This window comes from Sander lucioperca, chromosome 6 (assembly GCF_008315115.2).
Source record: "Sander lucioperca isolate FBNREF2018 chromosome 6, SLUC_FBN_1.2, whole genome shotgun sequence".
Lineage (NCBI taxonomy): Eukaryota > Metazoa > Chordata > Actinopteri > Perciformes > Percidae > Sander > Sander lucioperca.
Window position 1 is genome coordinate 34405004 of NC_050178.1, and position 24650 is coordinate 34429653.

Consider the following 24650-nt stretch of genomic DNA (forward strand, 5'->3'; position numbering starts at 1 on the left):
TTTATCCGTGTTCGAGTCCATAGATGCAGTTAATGGATACAGGCACGGAGAACTGAAGGCTCTGTTAGCAACGATTAGCTCCGTTAGCGGTTAGCTCCGTTAGCGGTTAGCTCCAGTTAGCTCCGTTATAGGAGTGGATGAGACTGCCACGGACAGGGGTAACAACCAGACTCTGATAAATGACATTCGGGGAGCTTCCACAGCAGTGTGGCCGCGGTGTTTTGTACGGTTTTATTAGTACAGTACACCCAAGGCAAGAACACCAGCAACTACTACTAACGGTAGCGTCTGAGCCTGAAGTGACTGTGCGAGACACACGGCGCAAGACTTCACAAGGGGAGGTGCTGGAGGCAGCTGGTCTGGGTGCGCTGTAAAAAATGTCGCCTATTCATGTTTTTAACATCCATTAAATCGATGCGCCTGCCTATTAATCGGCTTGATATACTGGTATATTGGCCGATGCCGATTATGTAAAAAAATGCCAAAAATCGGCCGATTAATCGGTCAACCTCTAATGCTAGGTCAAAGGCACGTGCTGTGGCATACAAGCTCCAACTGTCTTGTCGTGAGCTTCATCCCTATACGAGGTACAAGCTCAGTGACTTTTCATCTGTTGGTTTCAGCTAAGTGGTCAATGCACAAATTAGTTAAACAACCACAATCAAGTTTGTATTGCATGGATTTCCTGTCAAAGTATGGGAATTATGGGTTAAAGTGCTCATATTAAGCTTTTTGGCTTTTCCCCTTTCCTTTATTGTGTTATATATTTTTTTGTGCACGTTATAGGTTTACAAAGTGAAAAAGCCCAAAGTCCACCCCAAAGGGACTTACCATCTTCCAGAGAAAACACTGTTCACCAACTGCTCCAAAGTACTTCTGTGACGAACATGCGTCACTTTGTAACACACGTTATAATGCTCGCCTAGCTGCTAGCGTGGCACTCCCTCATACTCTGCATCTGACTAGCTAGCAGTACTTACTGCACATGTTTGACTCCCAGCAAAGATGGAACAGAAGTGAGACGCCTCACTCTGTAGCTAAAACAGAGAGCTCAACACACAGGGTGAAAAGAGGAGCTACAGCAATGTGCAGTACAACAAATATATGGTGTTTTCTGAAAATTAAACCACATAAACCTATTCTTGTACAACCTCTAAATACAACTATGAACCTGAAAATGAGCATAATATGAGCACTTTACAACCTATTCTCTTCTCTTGATATAATTCAACATGTGTCAGTTAGTGTTAAAGCAGCCATATTCTGCTCATTTTCAGGTTCATAATTGTATTTTAAGGTTGTACCAGAATAGGTTTACATGGTTTAATTTTCAAAAAACACCATATTTTTGTTGTACTGCACCGCTCTCTCTCACTGCTGCAGATCCTCTTTTCAGCTGGTCTCTGTTTTAGCTACAGAGTGAGACCTCTTTTCTTCTTCTTCTTCTGTACTATCTTTGACTGCACATGCCCAGTAGCTCAGATGTAGATCATGTCAGCTAGCTAGCTCCATAGACAGTAAAAGAAAGGCTGTTTCTACAACTTTGGTCAGTTACAAGGCAGGATTAGCTGGGAGACTTCTAAATGAGGGCGCACATGTAAATAGTTATTTTGTAGATTATGGTGAACTTGTGTGTGTTGTAGCAGTGCTTTGCTATTGAGAACGAGGTAGCATGCTAGCGTTAGCATGCTAACGCTACGAGCTAATGGTTGCGGTTAGCCTGCTCGTTTCGGCTTGTGACGTCACAAGCCGTGCCGATTTTGAACAGCTCACCCAGAGACTGAAGGCAGGACACATTCAGAAACCGTATCTCACTCTAAACAGCATGGATGATTTTTTTTTCAAAGTTTGTATGTGTGTGGAAGTACCAGAGACACAAAATATCACCCCAAATCCCAGAAAAAGTGATTTTTTCATAATATGGGCACTTTAACATATATGTTTTACAAATACTGGTTTCTGAACAACAATCAAGGAACGTATCTCAGTTCAAGGCACTGTAGAGAAACCAGACAGATGGGTGGACAGAGCAGGGGGTGTGGATGGAAGGCTGACATGCAGAGAGGATGTGCCAGACTCAGACCAACAACATCTTGAATATGTGGAAAACAATTTTAACTGCCTGTGCCGACAGGATAACCAGTGTAATGATTAATGAGGGGATTTTCATATGTTGTTTCACAACCTTGGCAAACTAGTAAACTACTTGGTTACATATGCATATTGGGACAGAGTGGATGTGTTATGGAACTGTTGGAGGCCAAAATTACATCTCTCACAACATCAAGTAGTCCTCAGCCTAACATGTGCAACTGGTGTTGATTCCTCTTTGACTTGCTGTATTAAACTTGTTCCCTTTATATCACTTTCTTCTAATGTTATATATTTCTCTCTGCTGCCTGTTCTCTCATTTTCCTCCTCATTCCTGACTGTTTATCTTTATCTTTACTTCACCTCCCTTGTTCTTTTGTCCTTTCCTCTCTTTGTCTCTATCATCTCTATACCCACCCTGTGCCTTCCTTATACCTTCTACCGTCTCACTAACCCCTGCTCCTATTCTTCCTCTTAGCCAGCAGATTTGGATGCCTGGGTAAGCAACTCTACCATTGCTTTTTTTACACTTGTTTTTTCTTCTCTCTACCTCTTCCTTTTGCTCTATCCTTCACTCTCTCTCTTCTCTATTTAAATGTCATGTTTCCATTGTGCATTAAAGCAAGGCTGCTGCCGCCACCATTCCACACAACAACACTTTGGGAGGTATTCAGTTAGAAAATTACACATCATCTGTGCTGCTAGCAGAGGTGATTTTACACACACATACACACACAGCCCTTAAGCATCAAACAGCCGCTGCAGAAAGAAAAAGTGCAGTGAGCACGGTATAGGGATTTACAGATATGCTCTTTGGGGATGCATGTGCCTATTAAGTTAGGATAAGATTAGATTGGATTACAATAAATGCAATGGCAATCTGCGTGTTAAATAGGTGTGTCTACACGCCTGTATTCACCATACCAGCAAAGAGCACAGAAGAGGAGTAGATCATCCATAGAAGATGGTGTTGCTCCATCTGATCTATATCACACTCACTAATGCACAACTCTGGTACAGCAATCTGTCACCATTACACCATGGCATAACACTGTGTGTGTGGGGGTGTGGTAATACACACTGTCTATTTCAATGCTACATCAATCCATGCCCCCTTGCTGCCTTTTTCTACAAAACTCCCAGCTTCACTGTGTTCATGCACCACAAATGTTCATACTGCTGTAGCATTGTTTCACTCATTACCCTTATTGGTTAGAAACAATATGTGTTCATGAGTGGCCAAGCATTGATTGATCATCATTTTAATTTGCAGGCACACATACGTAAACCTCTTCAGATCAATTGTGTGAATGCTGAAGAGAATTCAACCATCCTGTGTATACCATGTGCATGTTGCCTATCCTTTTATGCATTTTAGCCATAATATGTCAGTCCCTCCAGGATTTCGCAATGTCGCGATCGCGCCAATTCACGCCAATTCAACCAATCACCGCGAATTTGATGCGACTTTTCCGCAAATTTGACCAATACCCTGAAGTTTCCCGCAACTTCAACCAATCCCAGCAGTCCCACATGACTCTAAGAGCCAATGACCAAGCAGGAGTGAGAACGGCCACGGGTTGATCATTTCCTTGTTTCTGATGAAGACGAGACGTGTGTGACTGACTCGAACATCTCACATTTACCAACAAAACGTACAGCGAAAGACAGTGCAAAACATTTGACTGTCCTGCCAACCTGTATTTTAACATTAATGTACGCTGTAACGTTTTTTCTCTCTAAAGTCACTGAAAGCTGCTGCTGTTTCAATCCTGTCGGCTCTCTGCAGTGGGTGGGGCTGCTCAGTTCCCCCCCCCCGCGACTGCGCGCACGCACGCACGCACACACACACACACACACACACACACAATCACAATCACAATCACACATGGTAAACGATGACCTAAATTGAGGACAGCTACGCTCGTTATTGTAAGTGCAATGATAAGTTAAAGTCCAATAAGTAACGTTACTTTATCAAACCGTATGAATGTGTGTCCCAGGCCAGGCCAGATTAGGAAATTAACTAACAATGTAAAGATCAACAAGCCACTGACACATATGTTCAGATTTGATTCATTCAATAAATTATTATTTTTTGTCTTAAACCCACCAGCCATTTTCATATTATACCAACATTTGCAGCATCCTGAGCCTTTTTCGTAAGGTTACATAGGAAATCTCAGCCTAGAGTAATTTTATTCTCCCCAAAACAAGTTTCCTTTTTATTTTTAAAGAACTATAAAAAAAAAAAAAAAAAAAAATTGCAATTCAACTTTCACTGTCTCCCGCAACTTCATTGCAACAAATATGCAAAAGACATTGCAACTTTTATCGCAACTTTTTACAAATGCTCCTGCGAAATCAGGCATTTTGGGCCGCAACAATCTCAAAAAAAGGCCGCGAAATCCTAGAGGGACTGATAAGTGATTCAGATTGTACAGTTGTTGAAGTCCTCTTTTGATCTGCTGCACACTCTACCTAGCATGACCAAACTTCTGACAGATGCATCTGAACACTTCACTTCAATTCAGCTTACTACCATTCAATTCCGTTTGAGTTAGAAAATGTAGATACAGTATGTGGTATGTTTTTTTTAAATGGATCAAGACACCCCACCACACCCTAGTGCAAAAATACATCACTCTGGGTCTGTCCGTGCAAAATGTATGACCATTGCTTTTATGTTTCAAGAGAAATCCTTCTTTGTAATATAACAAGTGAAAAATATAAAATGAGATGGATAGATGGATTAGTAATGCACAGTGAGTGAAAACATTGAGCTGATGGCATGGTGAAGTATAGTAGTTGGCTTGCTATTGTCCTACATTTTGGATCATACACATCTCTCATCATCTCCTTTGACTATCTCTGTTATTTCCTTTTTGCAGTGCAATAGCTCCTTATTACCCTTTTTCTTTCTCTGTTCATGATGTTTGATAAATATTTATCATAAAGGAATCCCTTTTCATTCCACTTTATGGGATTGTGTAATGATATTGACACACTGTGAAGCCTAATGATGTTAAAACAAGCTGTCTCCATCGCCTTACTCATGTTACACCTTCTAGTAAAAGTTACCTCAAAAATGAATCTTCTATTTTAAACGCCCCTAGTGCATGTACATTTCTAAAGCTGAACTGGCAACTTGTTTTCACAGTCTATCTTTTTGACGTCTGCCTCCTATCTTTCTCTACTTGCATGCTGCTACGCCATAGCCCTAACTATGGGTCTTCCTACAGCCATCTGCCATCTTGCTGCCTGTCAAAGCTTGGCTCAGCGGGCATATTAAATCCTTTCACCTCCACCTAACGCCAGCATCGTCCTGTCAGGCCGTGCCGCCGGTGTACCAGTCACATGACACCTGAGTAGTTTTGTAAGTTCTGTTACATTAGATGGACCCGCTAGTGAATACCATTCTTTTGTTTTTTACTTTGTGGTGCAAATGTGATGCACTTGTCATATTATTAAAGATTCAAGCATCATATAATTGTGATATACTGTATTCATAGAGTGGATGTATGAGGTAACACATGGAAAGTTACACATAAAAAAATAATGCATTGAAAAACATGAATTTGCAATTAAATGCTTTAAACACACACTTAGCGAGGGTATAATCCTTTTTACAGTGATCTCCTAAAATGTCTGTGCTGTTAATCTGTTTTTAGAATAAACTATTTTATGTTGTGTTTGCTCACTGGTACAGAAAAGATCTATCTAATGTCCCATGTAGCTTAGCTTGCATTTAGCTTGCATTTGGTAAAGAATTGGTGTGGGTGTGTGGTAGTGCATCTGCTGATACAGTGGTTACATTTTACTGGATCATGAAAAGTAGAGATGATTGTTACTCTGAACTATATAATATATCATAGGTGAGGGGTGTATTCAATCAATTTTTTTTTTTTTTTTTAGAAAACACTACTGTATTATAGTCACGTTTTCTGAGTCTCTTGGGAAGTGAAAGCAACCGGTCGCCTCATTTCTTCTCCCCCTAGCATTTACCCCTGGCTGCTGTCACGTGTGTGGCATGCTCATAAGCAAAGAAGTGAATGAGATGTTTTAGGACATTATTTTCAGTAATTCTACCCACTTAGTAACTATGTCAATTTAAAAATTGGAGAATGAAATATGATAATTAGTACCAGGATTGATTACCTTCTCCACCTTATTTGTCATGCAGTCAGAATTGAGTATTTATGCAAGCCTACACAGGTCATGTTAGTGTAGTAAATTGTCATCTGTCAATATGAAGAACTTCTACAACAGCTGTTTTTCATAATTTGCTATATTAAAAAAAGTTTTTTATTGCTTTGCTTTCGTAATGATTTTCTTTTTTAATTGTCTTATTATCTTCTTCTACTCTCTCTTTCTCTTTCTCAGGCCAAACAACTGGGGAGGAAAGAGAAGGAACTGACCAGCATATCCAGCTTCTATAAAGAGCAACTAGAAATACTGGAGAAAAAGGTAGGGACCATTTTGCATCTTATAAACACCATTTAAAGGAAATAGCCAAAACTCATTGGAAAGGCTTTTTTCTATAAACATGTTTCCTTAAACGTGTCCATTAGTTGCATTGCATTAATTGCATTCCAAGATGTTTGATCAAAATCTTTTTTTTCTTTGGAGGTCGTTTTGGTGGGAGCTTAGAGAGCGAGATACTAGCACTTTTAGCACTCATTTTGTAATGTGTAACAGGGAGACCTCACTAATAAGATAAAAACATCCCTTTGGCTTTCACTGAAAAGAAGTCTACACACATCACAATATCAAAACAAGTCTTAACGTGACATATTACTCCTCGGAGAATAAAATCTCGTTGAGACACAAGACACTTCCCTATCTTGGTAATGTCAAGCCCACGTGCCAATGTCAAAATATAAATGAATTGGATGTTTCAGCAGGCAGATGAGAGTCCCCACTCACTGTTGATGGACCAGCACTCAAGAGAGGTTTCACAGTGCTGACTCTCGGAGAGCTTCAGTTGTCTAATCAAATGTACCATGCTTTCCTCATCACTATGTCCTTTTGCCAGCAACCCTGTGGTCTTTTTAAAAAAGAATGGGGAAAAAATAAAAGCAGTTTGTTGGGTGCTTTTAAGAAATTATGACCTGTGTTCCCTTCATCTGAGCACTAATGTGTCGTTGATATTTTGTACCCTGTAAAAGCCACAAGCACAGTGGTTTGATAAATGTTTCTTGCTTACAGAGTAAACTTGGGCAAATTTGTTAAAAGACTTTTTGAGAAACAAGGTTGGTACTGGTGTATGATTCTAGGGCAGGAAAAAACTGCTTTATGCTTTTAGGGATGGACAGAGGTTAGCAGAAAGGACGAGAGGCAGAAGAGTAAAATTACAGTGCGAGTGAAGAAACGCACAGAAAAACCTAGATGACAGGGACACAAGAATGTAAGATGTATAGGAAATACTGCGTAAATATTAAACGAAACGGGCAGGCACACTGGACTGCAGGCTGCAGAGTGTGTTTACCCCTGTGACCACCAGCCCTCATCCTGTCATGTTGCTTTATACGTCAGCGGAAAACACAGTCAATTGTTGGCTGAAGGAACCTTCTAGTTCCTTCAAAATAGGTCTGGGGAATTAAAAGACCCCAGAACCGCAGTTGAAATGCAGATATACAATCTCTTCCCCCCTTGGCCCATCCTGTCTCTCCTCTCACACCCACAACTCTCCCTCCAGTATTCAGTAGACAGTCTTTGGGACTTGACTCTCCCTCTCCCCGGCTCTCCCTCCGTCCGGCAGGGCCCATCAGGCAGACAGGGGACCTTATCTAGTCCCTGGCACTCGCCTCCTTAAGGCCTCTGAGAAAACCTTTTACATAGCCAAGTTAAATGGAAGGGCCCCTGCACACCGTGCGGCAAGCAGCACATGCTGCAATGCTTGACGGAGGAGACTGATTGGCAGAAGAGTGGAGAATGCTCTATCTTTCTCCGCTCGCCGCCACAGTCGGTTTTTCTATTGCTTTTTTTCACCCCTCACTTGCTCGCAGCTGACCTGCATGCGGATGAGGGAGTGAAAAAGACGGGGACTGAGAGCAAGAGATAAAGAGGCTATATGGACTGTGCATTAAACAGTCCATCCTGAGCCAGCGCCCTGAGCCGGCGTCCATTTCCTTCCTTCTCTTCCCTCATTTTCCAATCTAGCACTCCATTCATTCAGGTCTCCTTTCATGCCCCCTTTCCTTTACCCTGCCTATTTTTCTTTTCTTTTACACTCTCATACCTGTGGCAAATACCAATTGGGCTGAAATAAATGGCCACTTAAAAGTTGAATTGTGACTGACACAGGTCATAAACATAAATGGAAAACACAATTTTAAACAGTGACATGTCTCAATTTTCACATAAATTAGGATCCAAGCATGTTACCATCAGTATTGTATTAGATCCTGTTAATGCAAAGCAGAGATTTATAGGTGTTGAATGACATTATCTTTGTGTGAATATCAGTCTATGCTTTTATTCTTTAAAAAATTTAAGAGGTCTGAGCTTTTCCATACTACAAAAACACAAGCAAACACTCATGCTAATGCAAATGCCCCGATATGTTGATGATCTGAGGCAAAGATTTAAGCCAAAGGCAAGAGCAGCCAGATTAGAAGGAGAATCCACAGATAATTGGTGTGTGATCTTCCTCTGAATCAACATTTTACTCTGGTTTAGCAGCAGTACCTTCTAACTGTGTGTGTGTGTGTGTGTGTGTGTGTGCGTGTGCGTGTGTGTGTGTGCGTGTGCGTGTGCGTGTGCGTGCATGCGTGTTGTGACAGGTTTGTGTGTATGCTGTCACTTCAGAGGTAATTGTGATACAGAGTGGCCAATCCACTGCAGAACTTTGCATTTCCTCTCTTCCACACACATACAGGTTGACACACTAAAAGGCATCCCAAGACTGAAAGTGAAACACCCTCCAAACATACCAGCACATCCTCTACTTCTCCTCACTCCCAATCCTTTTCCTCTTCGTTTATTTGTGGATGCCTCCCTAATCTCTTCCCAGTGTACAGGTGGAGTATATCTGTCTCCCTGTGGCAACATACCCTGGGACTTTGTAAACAAGTCTCAGTTTGAAATTCACCTCTTTTAATCCCTCCCCCCTCCCTTGTCGACTGCTGCCTCCAAAAGAATCCCCCTTCGTTCAAGCGTGGAGCGTGAAACAACCCCTCCCTCAAAATCCTGACATCAGCCCTTCTCAATCCACAGCTGCTAGAGGGTGTTCAGACGAGTGTGCATGCAAGGATCATCTGAACATAAGTATTCACATAAAAACACAGATTTAGTCACACATCTGCATGTATGCAAGCTTACACACACGCAGCACACATGCACCCACACTAATCCCCTCCATGTGTTTTTCCAACACCCCCAAAACCTTGCTTTCCCCCCACTGAGGGTTATCATCCCTCCTTTCTGTCTCTCCACATTGGGCTTTTGTCCCCATGGGTGGAAATGACTGGGAAGAGCTCAGAGTGTGTGTGCCAGTGATAGTGCTGCCACTTCTCTGGTGTCATGCGAGCTGAGCTGGGGCTGTTGCTCTGGGTCTGTTTTATCAACAGACACAAAAAAAAATGTTGAAACACACAAAAGCTACGCACAGCCTTACAGTTCCTCAATATTTTTACTGGATAAGCTGTACCTGTCAGTCCAAACTCTACATTCACACTTCCTGTCTCCTCATTTCCCCCATATTTCCCGTTCTATTAGCAAGATGGGGCCTGATAGTTGTATCACTAACTTCTGGTACTACATCCCTCCCATAAAACTGACCATTTTGTAAATATCCATGGATGAATAGAGTTGTTTGGCTGTTAGTGTGCATTTGCATGTTTGTGTGAGAGGGACAGACAACATGCTTTGGGCAGAACAGAAAATGTGAATTAGTTCCCATTTAGAATAGGCTCTAAATTGTGAGATTTCTGAGAATCTCTCCAGAACACATGATTTACAAGTTTGCTTTCTAATGTTGGACTTGGGTTATGGGAGTGAGAATATTTTTAGATATGTGGCCATGTTTTACCAAACCAGGCAACAAGGTAAAATGCTTAAATTTGCAAAGCACTGATTTTAAGCAATGATGGCAATTTCACCAATTAAATAAAAAAAAAAGCATTACATTACAGGAATTCTATGATTTTATAGTTTTGTTTTGGCCTTGATTTGACAGAGCATAGTGTAGAAATGGGGGAGAAAGAGAGAGGGGTATGACATGCAACAAAGGTCCCAAGGCCAGAATCGAACCCAGGAAGTTGCGGTTGAATGGTTGTAACCACTCGGCTACCAAGGCGCTTCGATTTCATAGTTTTTGTGGATGAGTGCTAACCAGGCACACCAGATGGATTTTTTTGTTTGATTGACAATGCCCAAAAGAGTTTATTTGCTTTTTTGTCCTCGTTTCTTTCCCCTCCTCCTTGCTTTTTGTAATTCGACAATCCTCTTGATATGCAGGTTTTTTTTAAATTTTACAGTCCTCTTGATGTGTTACTAAAACACTTAAGTATATCTTGCCATTTTGTGTTGTACTTAGCTGTACTTATGATTTTGCTTTATTCTGTATTATATTTGTAGTGGTATACCCCTAGAGGCCAGGTAAAACAAATCATGCTCTCACCTATGCATACCTGCAAATTATAATCACTTTGTCTTTTTGTGTCACTACACCCTGAGGAAGGCTCAAGCTGAGCGTTGGTGAATTTTTAATGTCTTGCCCTGTTAATTAAAGGCCTTTTATCACTTCTTTTTTACCAACCTTGAGTGCCTGGACATGGGTTTTTTTTATGACTTTTCTAGTCATAATTCTTCACCAGATTGTTTGTTACACAGAACCATCTGAGAAGCTGTCATTGGATACTGTTTGGGAAAGGGCAGGCACTTTCAGAAAAATACCTGGCAGGTGATTGGATGAACCATCCGTCTATATTTTTTGCCATTGTTGTTTTGCACGAACGGTCGCAGCCGTCACACATACCTTAGCCACGCCCGCAGCTGCCAGTAGCTCCTCCTAAATCTATAAATAAATCTTTATTCTCCAATTTAATATATTTTAGGCACTTTTTTTATGCTGAAGCTACAATTTAAACCAGTAGTTCAAACCAGATGTGGTTATTTTAAGGTTGTTACCAATTCCTTGTGTACTACATTCTCTCCTCTAGCTAACTCTCTCTTGGCATTGGAAGGGTGCAAACTAGGAAAAAGAGTGGAAAGCAAGAGCTAGAAAAGAGATGACCCCCTCGCTTCCCACCATGCTATCATTGCAAAATGTGTTCATTTGTTTATCTTCTTCCAAGTCGGAAGCACTATATCAGCTACTGCCTGACCCCACCAAACCCACAAGATAGAGCCTTGTTAGGATGCACCAATCATCAGTGAGAAGTTAACGTTACCTTTAAACCATCTACTTGCTGCTTGGTGCCCTACCCTCTATGTCCTGCATAATCTGAGACATCCTGTGGAGCCTTATTTTTTTTTATCTTGGCTAGAACAATGAAAGTCCCACAAGGCAACTTCAGACTTTCAAGTTTCAGCTCAGCTTTCCTCTGCTGAGTGTATTCACTGAGCCCCTGACCTGAGGCTAAGACTCTAACATGTGGCTAACTTCTTACCACTTATTCCCAGGGAGTCAGCCAAAGTATCAGCTAACTCCCCTTCAACAAGAAATTAGACTTAATGTGTCTTTAATGTCCATGAATCCAGGGCTTGGTTTCTAGCACTTTCAAATGAAGGTATTTATTGGTAATATTTAATTCTTAGTAGATTAATAAACCACCTGAGGTCTGGAACTCTCTTTTATTCTAAAGGTAAAGGATGCTGCGATTAATTACACTTCCAGTCCTTGGAGCTGCAGTCTAGGTGTGGTATTTAAACCTAGTCCAGATATTAGCAAAAGGAAGACTTAGCAACAAGAGAAGTATAATTCTGAGTCCGATCCTGGGCAATCTAATATAACACAGCCAGAAAACATAACTGGAAGGGATAAAGTCTTACACCTAGGGATGTTTGGCGTTGTGTATTACAGTTACAGCCAGATGACAAAGGAAAGGTAAATCTGTACACATTGGACACATTAATCAATTTCTTTCTAATATACATTGTCTTTAGCTTGGTTCCAGAATTAAGAATGTCGTCTTCCAGCACCAAAGCCACAAAAATGGCAACAAACATGGCAAAGTGTGGATGAGATCACCAAAGTGATATAGGTTTTTGTAAATCCATTTACAGAAATAACAACTCTTAATTTGGCATATTTCTTCAATCAACTGCAGCAGTTTCCCTGATGACATGAAATTGAAATTGACTGTGCGGATACTTAAACACTACTGATTGGATTAGGGCAACATATCCTCTCCTCCATACTAGACGTATGATTTATATTTCACTTAATATGTCTTCTCTTTAAAGAACAGGAAAGAAAAGGATAGAGGGGCAGATTATTACATTGTAGTGAATACTAGCAGATAGGATTAAGGAAAAAGATGCCTATGACATTACTTGAGTCTTTTCCAACACTAGACATTCAAAGCAGGGGAAGCATGTCTGCAGATCAGCGTGAAATAATGAGATATGAAATTGACTAGGGGGCACTGGAGGAGTAGGGGATTGTGGAGGAGGTTTGTGTTTGATCCCATCTTTTTCCCTGCTCAGTCACTTCAATTATCTTCCTCTCCTATCACCCCATCTATTGGGAATATAAGGAATAATTAAGTAAAATCGTGAGCGCTGGGGTTATTGGTTTAAAATGGTGATTACTGCGCAGTGAATGTGTATGAGATAGTGGCGAGAGAGATTTGCTTTGTGTTTGAGGCATTCTAGAAAAACTATTTCATATATTGTGATACAAAGTCTATAAGGTGGTCAATCATCTTAATGATTTTAAACATATTCTCAGCACTGTGGCTAGAAATACAGCACACCTTATACATTTTATAAAACTACTTATACTCTTGACGTCTTGCTAGTCAGTGCAGCTCTGACCACGATGCAGTGTAGTTAACACCGTGACCACTGCTTACTCCAGTAGAGGTGTGCTGTATATGAGGCTCCAGCTGGGTAGCAATTGCTGTTTAAATGCCACTGTTCCGCGCAAGAAATAAAACATGGAGTATGAACAGGCCATCAGCATTCAGATTTGTAAGCAGTGCTGTAAAATTCAACGGTCGCTAATTTAACAAATGTGATATTTGGGATGGTACTTTATGCATTTTGCTTATCGTTGTTGGCTTATTAGAGCTTGAATTGAAGCTAAAACTGTGTTTGAAACTGTAATATTATGTAGATAATGCAAGTAGTTAAGCTCTTATTCATGGGACTTGATTTGAGGACTAAGTCAATCTTGTTTTCTTTGTTTGTAAATTATATAATGTACAAATTTGATAATGTTAAATCCATAATTAAATTCAGCATATGCCTGAGCAGCCTGTTTGATGTTCAAAAGTGTAGTGGAATTTTTTTCAGAGCTGTATAATACTACAGAATTGATTCTCACCTTTCTTTCTCTCTTTGTCTCCAGAATGTTGACAACTACAAGCAGATGGCTGAACAGTACAACGAGGCAGCTACTAAAGCTGAGGCCTACATCCGGTAAATACTGGGAATTATTTTGCAACACCATTTTCTGTGGATTGAGCCATTCAGTATACTCATAACAATGTTGCTCCTTACTGCCTCAGTACTGTTATATTTTAATGAGCCTAGGATAGTTTACATTTATGGCAGAAATTGCTTGCCACATTAGAAGAAAAAAAACCTTAGCACAGTGGATGACAGAGAGAGAGCAGCTCCGATTAGAAGGATGTCCAAACAGTTGTCAGAAAGCAGATGTGGGCAGAGACCTGAGTGTGAAGGCTGGTTGCAATGTTAGTATGCTGTTAATCCCACACCTCCTGTAGCTGCCTGACAGTCAAAGCATTCATTTCCACACATGCAGTGGTAAGGCTGGGCGATAATTTACTACTATCACTTTTAGTCTCACATATAATAGTATTGTGACAAAATACTTCATATTTTTTATTATAAATCATATTAACATATCATGGCTCGTCATTTTCCTATTTAGATAAATGATACGTTAAATATTTCTGACATCTGTTGCTGCTCAGAGTTTAAATACTTGAGAATATATACATATTTTTTTAAATGAAGGATTTTGATCCACTAAAAAAAGTAATTCAAACAATATGATAAACAGTTTTGAGTTTTCACCATGTCATTTTGTCATAACATGCATATTATAACAACTAGATACTCCTGTGATAATTATTGAGGAACTTTCGTCTATTAGCTGTTAGGTGGCCTCTTCAAGTATATTAGTTCTCTACTAGGTGCATTATATTTTGACCCATCTTAACATGTGTAACATGTTTTTGCATTATTTCTGAGAATGACACTATAATTAATTTTGACATTAACATCCTTGCCTTTATTTTTATCTTTTATAATCATGTACCTCAATATTATCTTTTGTCTTGTAGCTATTACCAGCTTGGTAATCATGCCAATACCTTATGAACGACTTGGCCTTTTAAATGGCCCCATTCTGCTGGTAGGAAAACAGAAACAGCAGGATGTCACAAGAAGCAGAGGTGCTTCACTGGGATGGCAGAGTTCAGACGTCACCTGCTTTCAAAAAGCATGTCAAATTCATTCAACATTGAACCCGCCGCCACACTGGCACTGCCAGAGCGTGTGGGTTTTGCCAATGTACACCCCTCTTTAATGCCCATTCGTACCCCTTTTTGGATGGAGAGAGAGCCAAACAGCCTATGTGAATCCAATTTAGTCAGAGAGTTATTCATTTCCCCTTTTGCTGTGTGCATCACAATGATTATCGCAAAACTGATGAAAGATGGCCAATTCTCGTGAACGCAATATCTCAGGAACACCTCGAGGGGATTTCTTCCTATTTGGCACAAACATCCACTTGGACTCAATGATGAACTTGTTAGAATTTGGTGGTCAAGGTCACTGACCTCACAAAACACGTTTTGGCCGTAATTTAAGAATTCGTACACTAATTGGGCGCCCTGGTAGCTCACCGGGTAGAGCACATACCATTAAGGCTGAGCCTTTAATGCAGCTGCCAGGGCTCTTTGCTGCATGTCTTCCCTCTGTCCTTCTGCCTTTCCTGTCTGTCTCTCTCACTTTTAAATTATTAATCTTGTCCTTCTTTGGTGGTTAGCAACCACAGTTTTACTGGTTGTACATTACCACCACCTAACCAGATATGTATTTTCTTGCACCAAATGCATAACTGCAATAAATGCATTGTGGGGGATATACACATCTGGAGTGACCATCGTTGTTCACTCGCTTTTCAGCCCTCCAAGGGTTTCACCAAGTTCACTTCAGTTTTTCAAACAAATGGAACAACACTTATGATGGCGGCAGGGATTCGACCGAGGGGAAGAGAACGAGGGTATGTCGAACGACTAATGAAATGCAGCCCTTCCCTGCAATGAGCTGCCAATCTGCCACAGCTTGTTGTAAAGAGGATGAGGAGGGTTATCCAAGATGGCTTTGATTTTGTCCCTCATCCTCCCCTCCATCACTGCCTCCTCACTGGCCAGTTCCAACCTGACCACCTAGCTGGTCTTCCTTAACAGTTTGTTGAGACTGCCTTGATGCCACCAACCCAGCAGATCACCACAAAGAACAAAGCACTGGCTCTGCGGGAGCCTGTTGCACACACTGAAGGATCTGAGTCTCCTCAGGAAGAACTGTCTACTCTATCCTGTCCTGAAGAAGGCTTCAATGTTAGTTCAGTCCAGGTTTTTATTGATTTGGACCCCAAGGTACTTGTATGAGTCCCCCCTTTTCACTTTATCTGGTGGATATACATGGATGACAACCAGGACAGGGAACCTTCTGTTCCTTTGGTAGTCCACCGTAAGCTCATGGGTTTTGCTGACATTAGGCTTCAGGTGATTGTTGATGCACCATGACGAAGCTCTCTATCAGTCTGTAAAAATAGTCTCTAAGTGAAGACAGCATGTCTCTCACTGGAAATTATTCACTGGAATACATGGCAATAGTGATATCTTCCATTTTGCCAAAAAATACTCTTCATACCTTTTTTATAAATTCCTTCAAAGTCCTCACTCCATGTATTATAATGAGTCTGGACTGACATGGATGTAAACAATAACTTGACTGGTTGGCGGAGGCTCTTCTCATGTCTTGCTGTTCACCATTAAAACCTAAACTTCACTTAAAATAAAACAAACCTTTTAAAATGTACAATGTAGGAGCCAGCTATTTTCCCTCTGCTGCCAGCAGTGTTAAATGTATCCACATCTATCCACAAGATTCACCTGGAACTCAACAAACAGAACCGATAAATGAAAAATCTTCCTGCTGAACAATAATCATTTTATATTGGGTTTATTAGTAAGTTCATTGAATAATGAAGGTAGAGTCAATTTGTGGCTCAAGTCATTAAAGGTTGTGTTGATGCAGTAGCAGCACAGAGGCGTAATTGAGTTCTCAACCAACTCTCTACAATATCACTAACATCTGAATACATCTGTCATTTCCTAACAAGGTGGGAAATGAAAGAGTCAATTTACAGTTTTTCGGCATTAGTTTGTTACATTGCATGATTAGGCTTTGTGAGTTAAGGTGCTGTACCTTGAAAAAGCAACCTTCTGTCCAAGGACTTCAGTCGCATGGAATTCCTCTCGCTATTATTTCAACTGTCATACAAAAGAAGAATATAAAACATAGCTGTACAAGAAGTAAATATGTGAATGTTATTAAGTCTGTAGTGTAGTAGAAAAGCAGTCTAGTGTTTTCCTGGAAACAGCAAGAGGAAAAAGGAGATGCTTGGTCTTTTTGCTGGCTTTGCACTGTATGATGGGCAGCGACCTCATCCACGACACTGCCATCTTCTTGCACCTGGTCCATTAAATTTCACAGCATACAATTCAAGTCCAAAATTTTGTCCAAATGATAACATTAGCAAGGATTTGCTATTGTCCATAGCTGCATGGAAGAGGTTAGAAGATCAAATTTGCATGAGCTTTCCAAAAAAGGAGCATTTTGTCCTGCCACAATGTGTTTCAAATGTGCGCACACACACATTTACGTGCACACAGAATCTCACTCCCCTTTTCCTTTACTATCTCTACCACACATACAGCCACACTTTGTATTCAGGCAGCCACATGCTCGTCATGTTCTGTCAGCATTTGGGCAACATTTCATTGTGCTGTGGTCACGCTGTCATTTCACACTACACTGACCACCCAGTAATTATTCTATTTACCCACTGCTGAAGGGAGGGGGAGCATTGGGGGGGCTGTAGCACACTCCAACACGTTATGTAGCTACAGTATGTCTCTGGCTCCAATTTTGCATATGGATCCCTCTCTTATTGTCTCTTTTTCCTAATTCTAAAATATTTTTTCTTTTTCACTTGCGCTTGTTATTTCTCTGCCTAGTTGTAACTTTGTCTGACTTTATTTATTGCCCTCAGCCTCTTTTATGTGGAACTTCTGTCTTCTGCTGTCTTCATGTTTTTTGTGGGTATGAGAAAGAAGAGGAGATAGAGTGATCTTTAAGTCAGGTAACTTGTGTTGTTTAGATTCTTTTCTCTTCTGTCTCTGGATAGTTGATGGTTGTATTGGTTGTACTTTTGCACCTGACCTGCACATTTGCACATTGATAGATGTGCAGGCTAACACATAAGGCAAACATAGGCACACAATACGCCTAAATGACACCGACGAAATGATAGGCACCTAATAAGGAGTGCAACTATGGAGAGGTAATATAAGAGTAAATCGCTGAAAAAAGAAATGCAATACATGCTTTTTAGGGAGAGAAGTGGAAGAGATGTTTTTGCAGATCAGACTCAGCCATATCACATTATTCAGTGGTGGAGAAGGTGATTTGAGTATTCAGTACTCATGGAAGATGTTGACCGATGGCTTTTCTGCTTGGAGTAGTTATGGTAAAGAGCTTTACCATGAGGAAAAGCGGAGGAAGAAGTTGTGACTGAGTGACATTGACCAATATGATGCAGTCTGATGTGTAAGGGCCCTGACACACCAACCAGACAGGCCGACCGTCGGCAGAAAAGGCAGACGGACTGATCAGTCGGGTCCCGAGGTCCAAAAAATGCCTCAGAAACACACTGAGGCGACGCCGACTTGAGCGTACGCTCTGCGCGTACGCGAAACGTAATACGTCTCCATACCAGCAGGCGGCGCTGCTCTGTATTGTTTCCATTCACAGTCTGATTATTTCCCAGAAAATGAGAATCGGCAGCTGATTGGACGAACGCGTCACGTGGTTCTTTTTTCTCCGGAAATTCACAGCCAGACTGTCATGGCGGCTTGTTCAGAATACAATCTCATATTGTACTAAAATAGTTCACCGAAACGTGTTTCTGAAAACATTTTAAGAGAGAAATAGGCCGTGCAGTTGCTGAATCTGTCTTCATTTCAGATTGACAAAGGTCAGTTTAAAAGATTTTCGTCAGATTTTGAGCGGCTCATCCGCTCCCCATTTCCGGGTGAGTCCCGACTGCCCTGTCCCCGACTGAACATATCAGGTTGGCCCAAATGAATGCCGACGGCTCCTCGGACGGCCGACGGCACGGGACACACAGAACAGACTCGAGTCACGGACCTCGCCAGACGGTCCGACGGCCGATTATCGGGCTGGTGTGTCTTCTCTCTAATACCTCTTTCACACCCATGACCAGGGTTGGACCAGGGTTAGCTGACCTTGTGTTCAACCCTTCTTTTGGCAATTTAAACCAAGCCAGTCGACACAGGTTGATCCCTGGTCATGACATTCATTCATGACATTCATAGGACTGGACCATGGAGGTGTGGATCTCTTGATAGACAGTTTACCAGCACTAGGGTTTAAAATGTGATAAAAGCAACCAGTGGAGGAAGTAACTCCATTTGGAGAGATGAAAATCGGGTACAGTGCTCTCGGTTAGTTATAAGGGACACCACCATTACAAATCCCTTTTAGTCATTTCCAGTTGTTTATTGAAGGTTACAGTAGTTCCACTTTGGCTGACACGTCCTAGCTGTGATTCCAGAACTCAAATAGTTTAAGTGCAAAAGTTTAAGCTAAAAGCTGCCTCTCACAGCTGAGGGCACTTTGTTGATTGCAGAGCAACAAGATGGAAGCCTCAAGGGTTATTGCCTCTCTTTTCCTACATTGGACAGGTCACACTTTCTAAAACATTATCTTCAAGTGGGAAAATAGTGAGTGGTAAAATGTTATCTAGTGCCATTTTCTATTTGCCTTTCCCAACTACATGGGACATTTTAGGGAAGTTTATCCATTAGCCTTGCCTTGGGTTATCAGACTACCCATATTCCTCAAAAATATCTCACCTAAGAGACCCACAACATTGCAGCTTAGCTTACTTTAAGATCAAAAAATCCATTAATCCTCTTAAAAAGCTGTATTACCCTCAAAGTGTTAGCAAAGACAGAACCCAAATGAACCTCAGGTGGATGTCTGTGGGAGTATTCACCATGAAGTAACTGCTGACAGTTTATGGTTAAAAGCCTTCTTTCATGTGGGTTTGTTATATCTACTTTATTCCGTATGTGTCTCTTCTTGTGTGTATGTGGGTAGCGTGTCCAATTAGTGAAACAGACAGGTAGCTAACTGTAAGGATCTCTGTGCCCCACAAGGTAGTAGACTGCAAGTCATTACTGGAGACCAGGAGACAAGACCTGTCTCTGCACTGTGGTCCAACAAAGATTTACCATTAAAACAGAAGGCTGCCTCTGTGTACCTCTCTTTGACAGCCTTTATACAGTATGTGTATATATATTGCTGCTTGTAGAATTCTTCAAAACCAAATTGTACCCCAAAATACTTACAGAAGGACCCCAAACCACTTAATATGCAACTACACTGTATTACCTACTACTGACTTACAGTGTAGGCTACTTCTACATCAGAGGAAGACATTGTTCTACTATATTTACCTGACCGAGAATGCTGCAGATTCAGAATGTAATCATAAAATATCACAATGAAAATGTGGAGTAATCGGATATTAGACTCATGGCAGTGCGCTACCCAACTGGCACTAATCAGCACCTATCTGCGTTCATCAACCACCAGAACCAGACCGCGTGTGTGTAGAGAGAGAGAGAGAGAGAGAGAGAGAGAGAGAGAGAGTTAACGAATTTAACACTTCAGCAGAGTACGTGCAGAATGTGCAGTGCAGGGAAAAGTATGTTCTGTTACTCTTTTTGACCTTTGCTGCTTGTTAATCATACTGCTGCTAGTGTTTGTGTTCTCTATTTGAGTCTGTTCAGGTCAACTACATTTTGGATTGTGTCTACTTAGTCCTTGGGTCTATTTGGAATAGGTCTGAATTTGGGATTATTTTGGCGTTTTAACTTTGACAATCACAGTTTAGAGTAAGGAAACATGGGAATCAAACTGCAGACTTTGCGTTAATGTGATATGGTCTTAACAATTAGCAACCATGGCGCCCCACCTGTAAAGACATCTAATAGAAACATACGTAATTAGCAATTCCATGTAATGATAGATTTATATATTGACACAAAGGACAAGGACCTCACATATAGTAACACAAAGGGACAGCACAAGACGAGCAACATTTAAAATTCAGTAGAATACCACTCTTTAGCACACTCATTTAGCCAAGCAGTGTAACGTGCAGCAGGTTGCATGTAATATAGTGTCCTCCATGACAGCCAAAGTAATAGATTATTACTCTTTGTGTTGTATGGATTTGAAAGCTACAGTGTTTTTTCAAAAGAAAAGTGAAGTTGGAAGAGTGAAAAGGGCCTTACAAATTAACTGACATAAAACTGGAATTGAAATAGTTGATGATAAAAAGGCCAGCGATGGAAGGGGACAGCAGCGAAACGCTTCAGAGACCACGTCTCACCTCACATCACCCACACCTCGAGTGAGTCGTCCAACCGCAAGGTCTCCTGATTGAAAAGTTATCAGCGATGAGATGTCACACACAAACACACGTGCACATGTGCGCCTTATCTTGTTCCCGCATGTCACCTGTTTTAATGAAACACTCTCCTTATCCCCTCCTATCTCTCTCTCCCTATATTCCCACAAAGTGAGTTTGGTGGGGATCAATCATCCAGGCTAACAGAGTGCGAATTGTTCTCCTACATTCCTATCTCCCTTCAGAATTTCAGCTGTCAGCGTATGAAGATACGGGCGGAGTTCTGTCTGTCTTCAGTCCATGGCTTGTAGTTTGTTTTTGATTGCTATTCCCATTTTGTAAGTGTTTTGGTGGTAAGCTGCATCACTTAGCAAAGGTAGAATAGGTGATTATGATGTCTACCATAATTATCATGACTTCTGACTTAGACATACCTTCACAGGCTTTATGAAGTAAATTTGTAATTCAGATTTGTTGTAATTCTGAAAGTATGCTTTCTGCCAGTTAAAATATAATGTAGTGGATGTTTTTCTTGTGGTAGTATCCTAAAAAACTTTACAAAGCCTCTAATAATACAGGATGCATGCTCTGTCATTCCTTTTGATCTCATCTCTGCCATAACATCTTTGATCCTCTCTTCTCTCCCCCTACACTCAGCGTAATATTAAAAACCAAAAGTACAATGCCATGGCTGCTGCTTTAAAGGAACTGGAATCCTTGTCATCATACATTAATAACCGTTCACACCACACACACACACACACACACACACACACACACCAACTTAGACACAAAGAGAATAATAAAATGCTACACTTTTACGATTTTTCCTTTTTCTTCTTATTGCTTTATTCCCTAATGTCACGCTTTGCAGCAGCGCAGAACTTGAGCTCTCTTCATGAAAACCACACGCGGCCAAGGTGAGACAAAAAATAATGAAATACAATACAATTTGAGCCTAATCTTTCACCCCCAACTCTGCACGTATTTATGCAAAACGTCACAGGCAGAAAGCAATTGGAGTTTTGTTTTTCTTCTTCTCCCTGAAAAAGTTAGCTATCAAACTAGCTGGGGCGGCTAATGTTTTTCTAATGAGAGCTCACCTTTAATTTCAGTCAAAGGAGACAGTTGGTGCAGATTAGCAGAGGCAATTTTCTGCTTCAGATTCCATTATTAAAACACTCCTGCTATCAGAAAGTTTCTCTTGTTGAATTGAGAAAAGTTTTTTTTTTTTTTTTTTTACTTGAGCTTAGATTAATACCTTTGGGCAATTGTTGCTGTTATCTCCCACTCTAAGGGAGTAAATCAGAATGCCGACAAGCTGTTGGAGTGCTAAGTCAAACATCAGTCAGTCGTATAATTTAAATCATGTGATTGAAACTCTTGGCAACGGATTTTAAACTGACCACCACAGCAACACCATCATTCATTTTCAACAATACAAATTCTTTGATTTCAATAGCCGACCTTGGCAAATACTCTCTTTTCAATATCATAATGTCCCTTTTAATTTGAATGAGAGCCATTCAGCCCAAAATCCTGTATCCTGTATCATAAGGCTATTAAGTATTTAATAATAGCTCAAGCCAACACCTCAGTTGAGTCTATCTAGCTTGCTCTAACATGATTGAAACTCTGTTTGCTCTTATTGACATCAGCTAGTGAATTATATACCCCCTGATAGTACCTTGTCAGTGGCCTAACAGTGGCCAAACATTACGCAATGTGCACTAATAGTCAACTGTCATCCTGTGCACAGAGTGGCGTGGCAGAGGTAAAATGCAGATTGTGATAGTTGCCATGGGTTACTGTTTGTCTATGCGAGCTGTAAGGGTTATTTGTCATTAAATACGCTACTGTCACTTTCTGTGTGTGTGTGTGTGTGTGTGTGTCTCTCTCTCTCTCTCTCTCTCTCTCTCTCTCTCTCTCTCTCTCTCTCTTAGGTTGCATTCACTTCTCTTTTCATGAATATTCTCTCAGTCAGTGATTTATTTAATCCTGTCGCTCTACCCTCCACTGCACACGCAAGAACACACAGACACACGCTCAGACTACACAATACACATACCTGTGCAGAGAAGTCTTCCATGTACAGTTTATTTCATGCACACACATGCAGTGCATTTACAAAGCACAGTTCAAACACGCACAAAATGTATTGTGTGTATTGCTCAGTGAAGGCAGGGACTAGTGAGCTCATTTATATGTAAAGGATGCATGATTCTGTAATTGCGTTGAGGGATGGCATGAGGGCAGTTCTCACTGTGTGTGTGTGTGTGTGTGTGTGTGGGAATGTCAGGTGGTCAGCTTCCCAAACTAAATAGGCATGTCCCATCATGTTGAAGGAAGCCATGCGTCTCCTTATCAAATTGAACACTAATTCTTGTTTTTTTCCCTCTCTGTCTTTTTTTATTTTTTTGTACAGTACAGTGTGTATACAGACTGAAACATGACTATGAGATAACATTGTGAAGTTCATTAGAAAATTAGAAAACTTTAGATAATAAATGTCTACAAGAGGTCTTGTCTTGTGTCACACAGAGAGAGCACACAGAGGTAAAGGATCTGTATTCTATTCCAGTTGAGATTCAAAGTTCAATGACCTTGGTAACAGCAGTTAACAAAATAATCTCACCTCAAGAGGTAATAAAAATTGTCATGAATGAGAAAGCAAAAAAAGATGCTCTTATCGACATCAGCTACTGATGTCGATAAGAGCAAACTGTTATGATTTACTATATCAACTACTTGGACTTAAAGGTAATATTATTTTGTTATCATATTCTATTTTGTTCTATTCTGTTCTGTGTCTTTATATTCTATAATAATAATAAGTTGTCTTTGTGTGCATGTGTACATGCGTGTACATATCCATATCCCAATCCTTCCAGTTACGAGTTCTGTCACAACAGCAGGTAAATTACTACAAGCAACAGAGCACTCAAGGATTACCCTCATGTAGGATTAGCATTCACTGCCTGTGTGTGTGTGTGTGTGTGTGTGTGTGTGTGTGTGTGTGTGTGTGTGTGTGTGTATATGATTGTGTGCTTTTGTCTACACACGTACTGTAGGTGTGAGGATGATAAAAAGAAAAGGGAAAGTTTGACTTTGACTCCTAAGCTGCTTTGTCAATGCATAATTCATTTCTCTTCACAGGCTGCACCTTGAAGCCTTTGAAACTATCGTAGCTTCTCCAACTGAAACTAAAACAAACCATAAACAATCTCAGTGTTTCCCACAGATTAGAAAGCAATTTTTTTTTTTTTTTGTTTGGGGGGGGGGGGAAATCTTATTTTCGTAACAATCAAGTATCAAAAACTGAAGAGGACACGCTGTTGGATGCTGTCCTCCTCTCCTACTTCAATGCCTAACAAAGCTATTTCTCTCTCTCTCTCCCTGACCCTGTCTTTCACTGGTTGAAGCCTGAAAATATTGTAAACAAATTAATAACATAATTAATCGGACTGTTCAGCTCTGTTTCAGACTGATACCTCCGGTTCAGGCTGGTCCTTATCATCAACACCTGCATTATCCTCATTTTCATTTTTCATACTCATCTGGATTGAAGCAACAAACATTCAGTGTAAGAGTAAAAAAATGACATAACATTATTTATAATACGTTTATT

General features: G+C 40.7%; 1 protein-coding gene across 4 annotated transcripts in view; it reads left to right on the forward strand.

The window, feature by feature from the left end:
• LOC116034137 (MICOS complex subunit mic25a-like) overlaps positions 1–24650 on the forward strand; it is a 70248-nt gene that overhangs the window by 21985 nt on the left and 23613 nt on the right. For 3 of the 4 annotated variants that reach the window (XM_031276700.2, XM_031276705.2, XM_031276696.2), the window contains exons 5-7: positions 2570–2590; positions 6475–6558; positions 13610–13680. In XM_031276700.2, the coding sequence (XP_031132560.1) occupies positions 2570–2590; positions 6475–6558; positions 13610–13680 (176 nt within the window). The remainder of the gene's footprint in view (positions 1–2569; positions 2591–6474; positions 6559–13609; positions 13681–24650) is intronic. The other variant, XM_031276709.2, reaches the window with a different exon arrangement.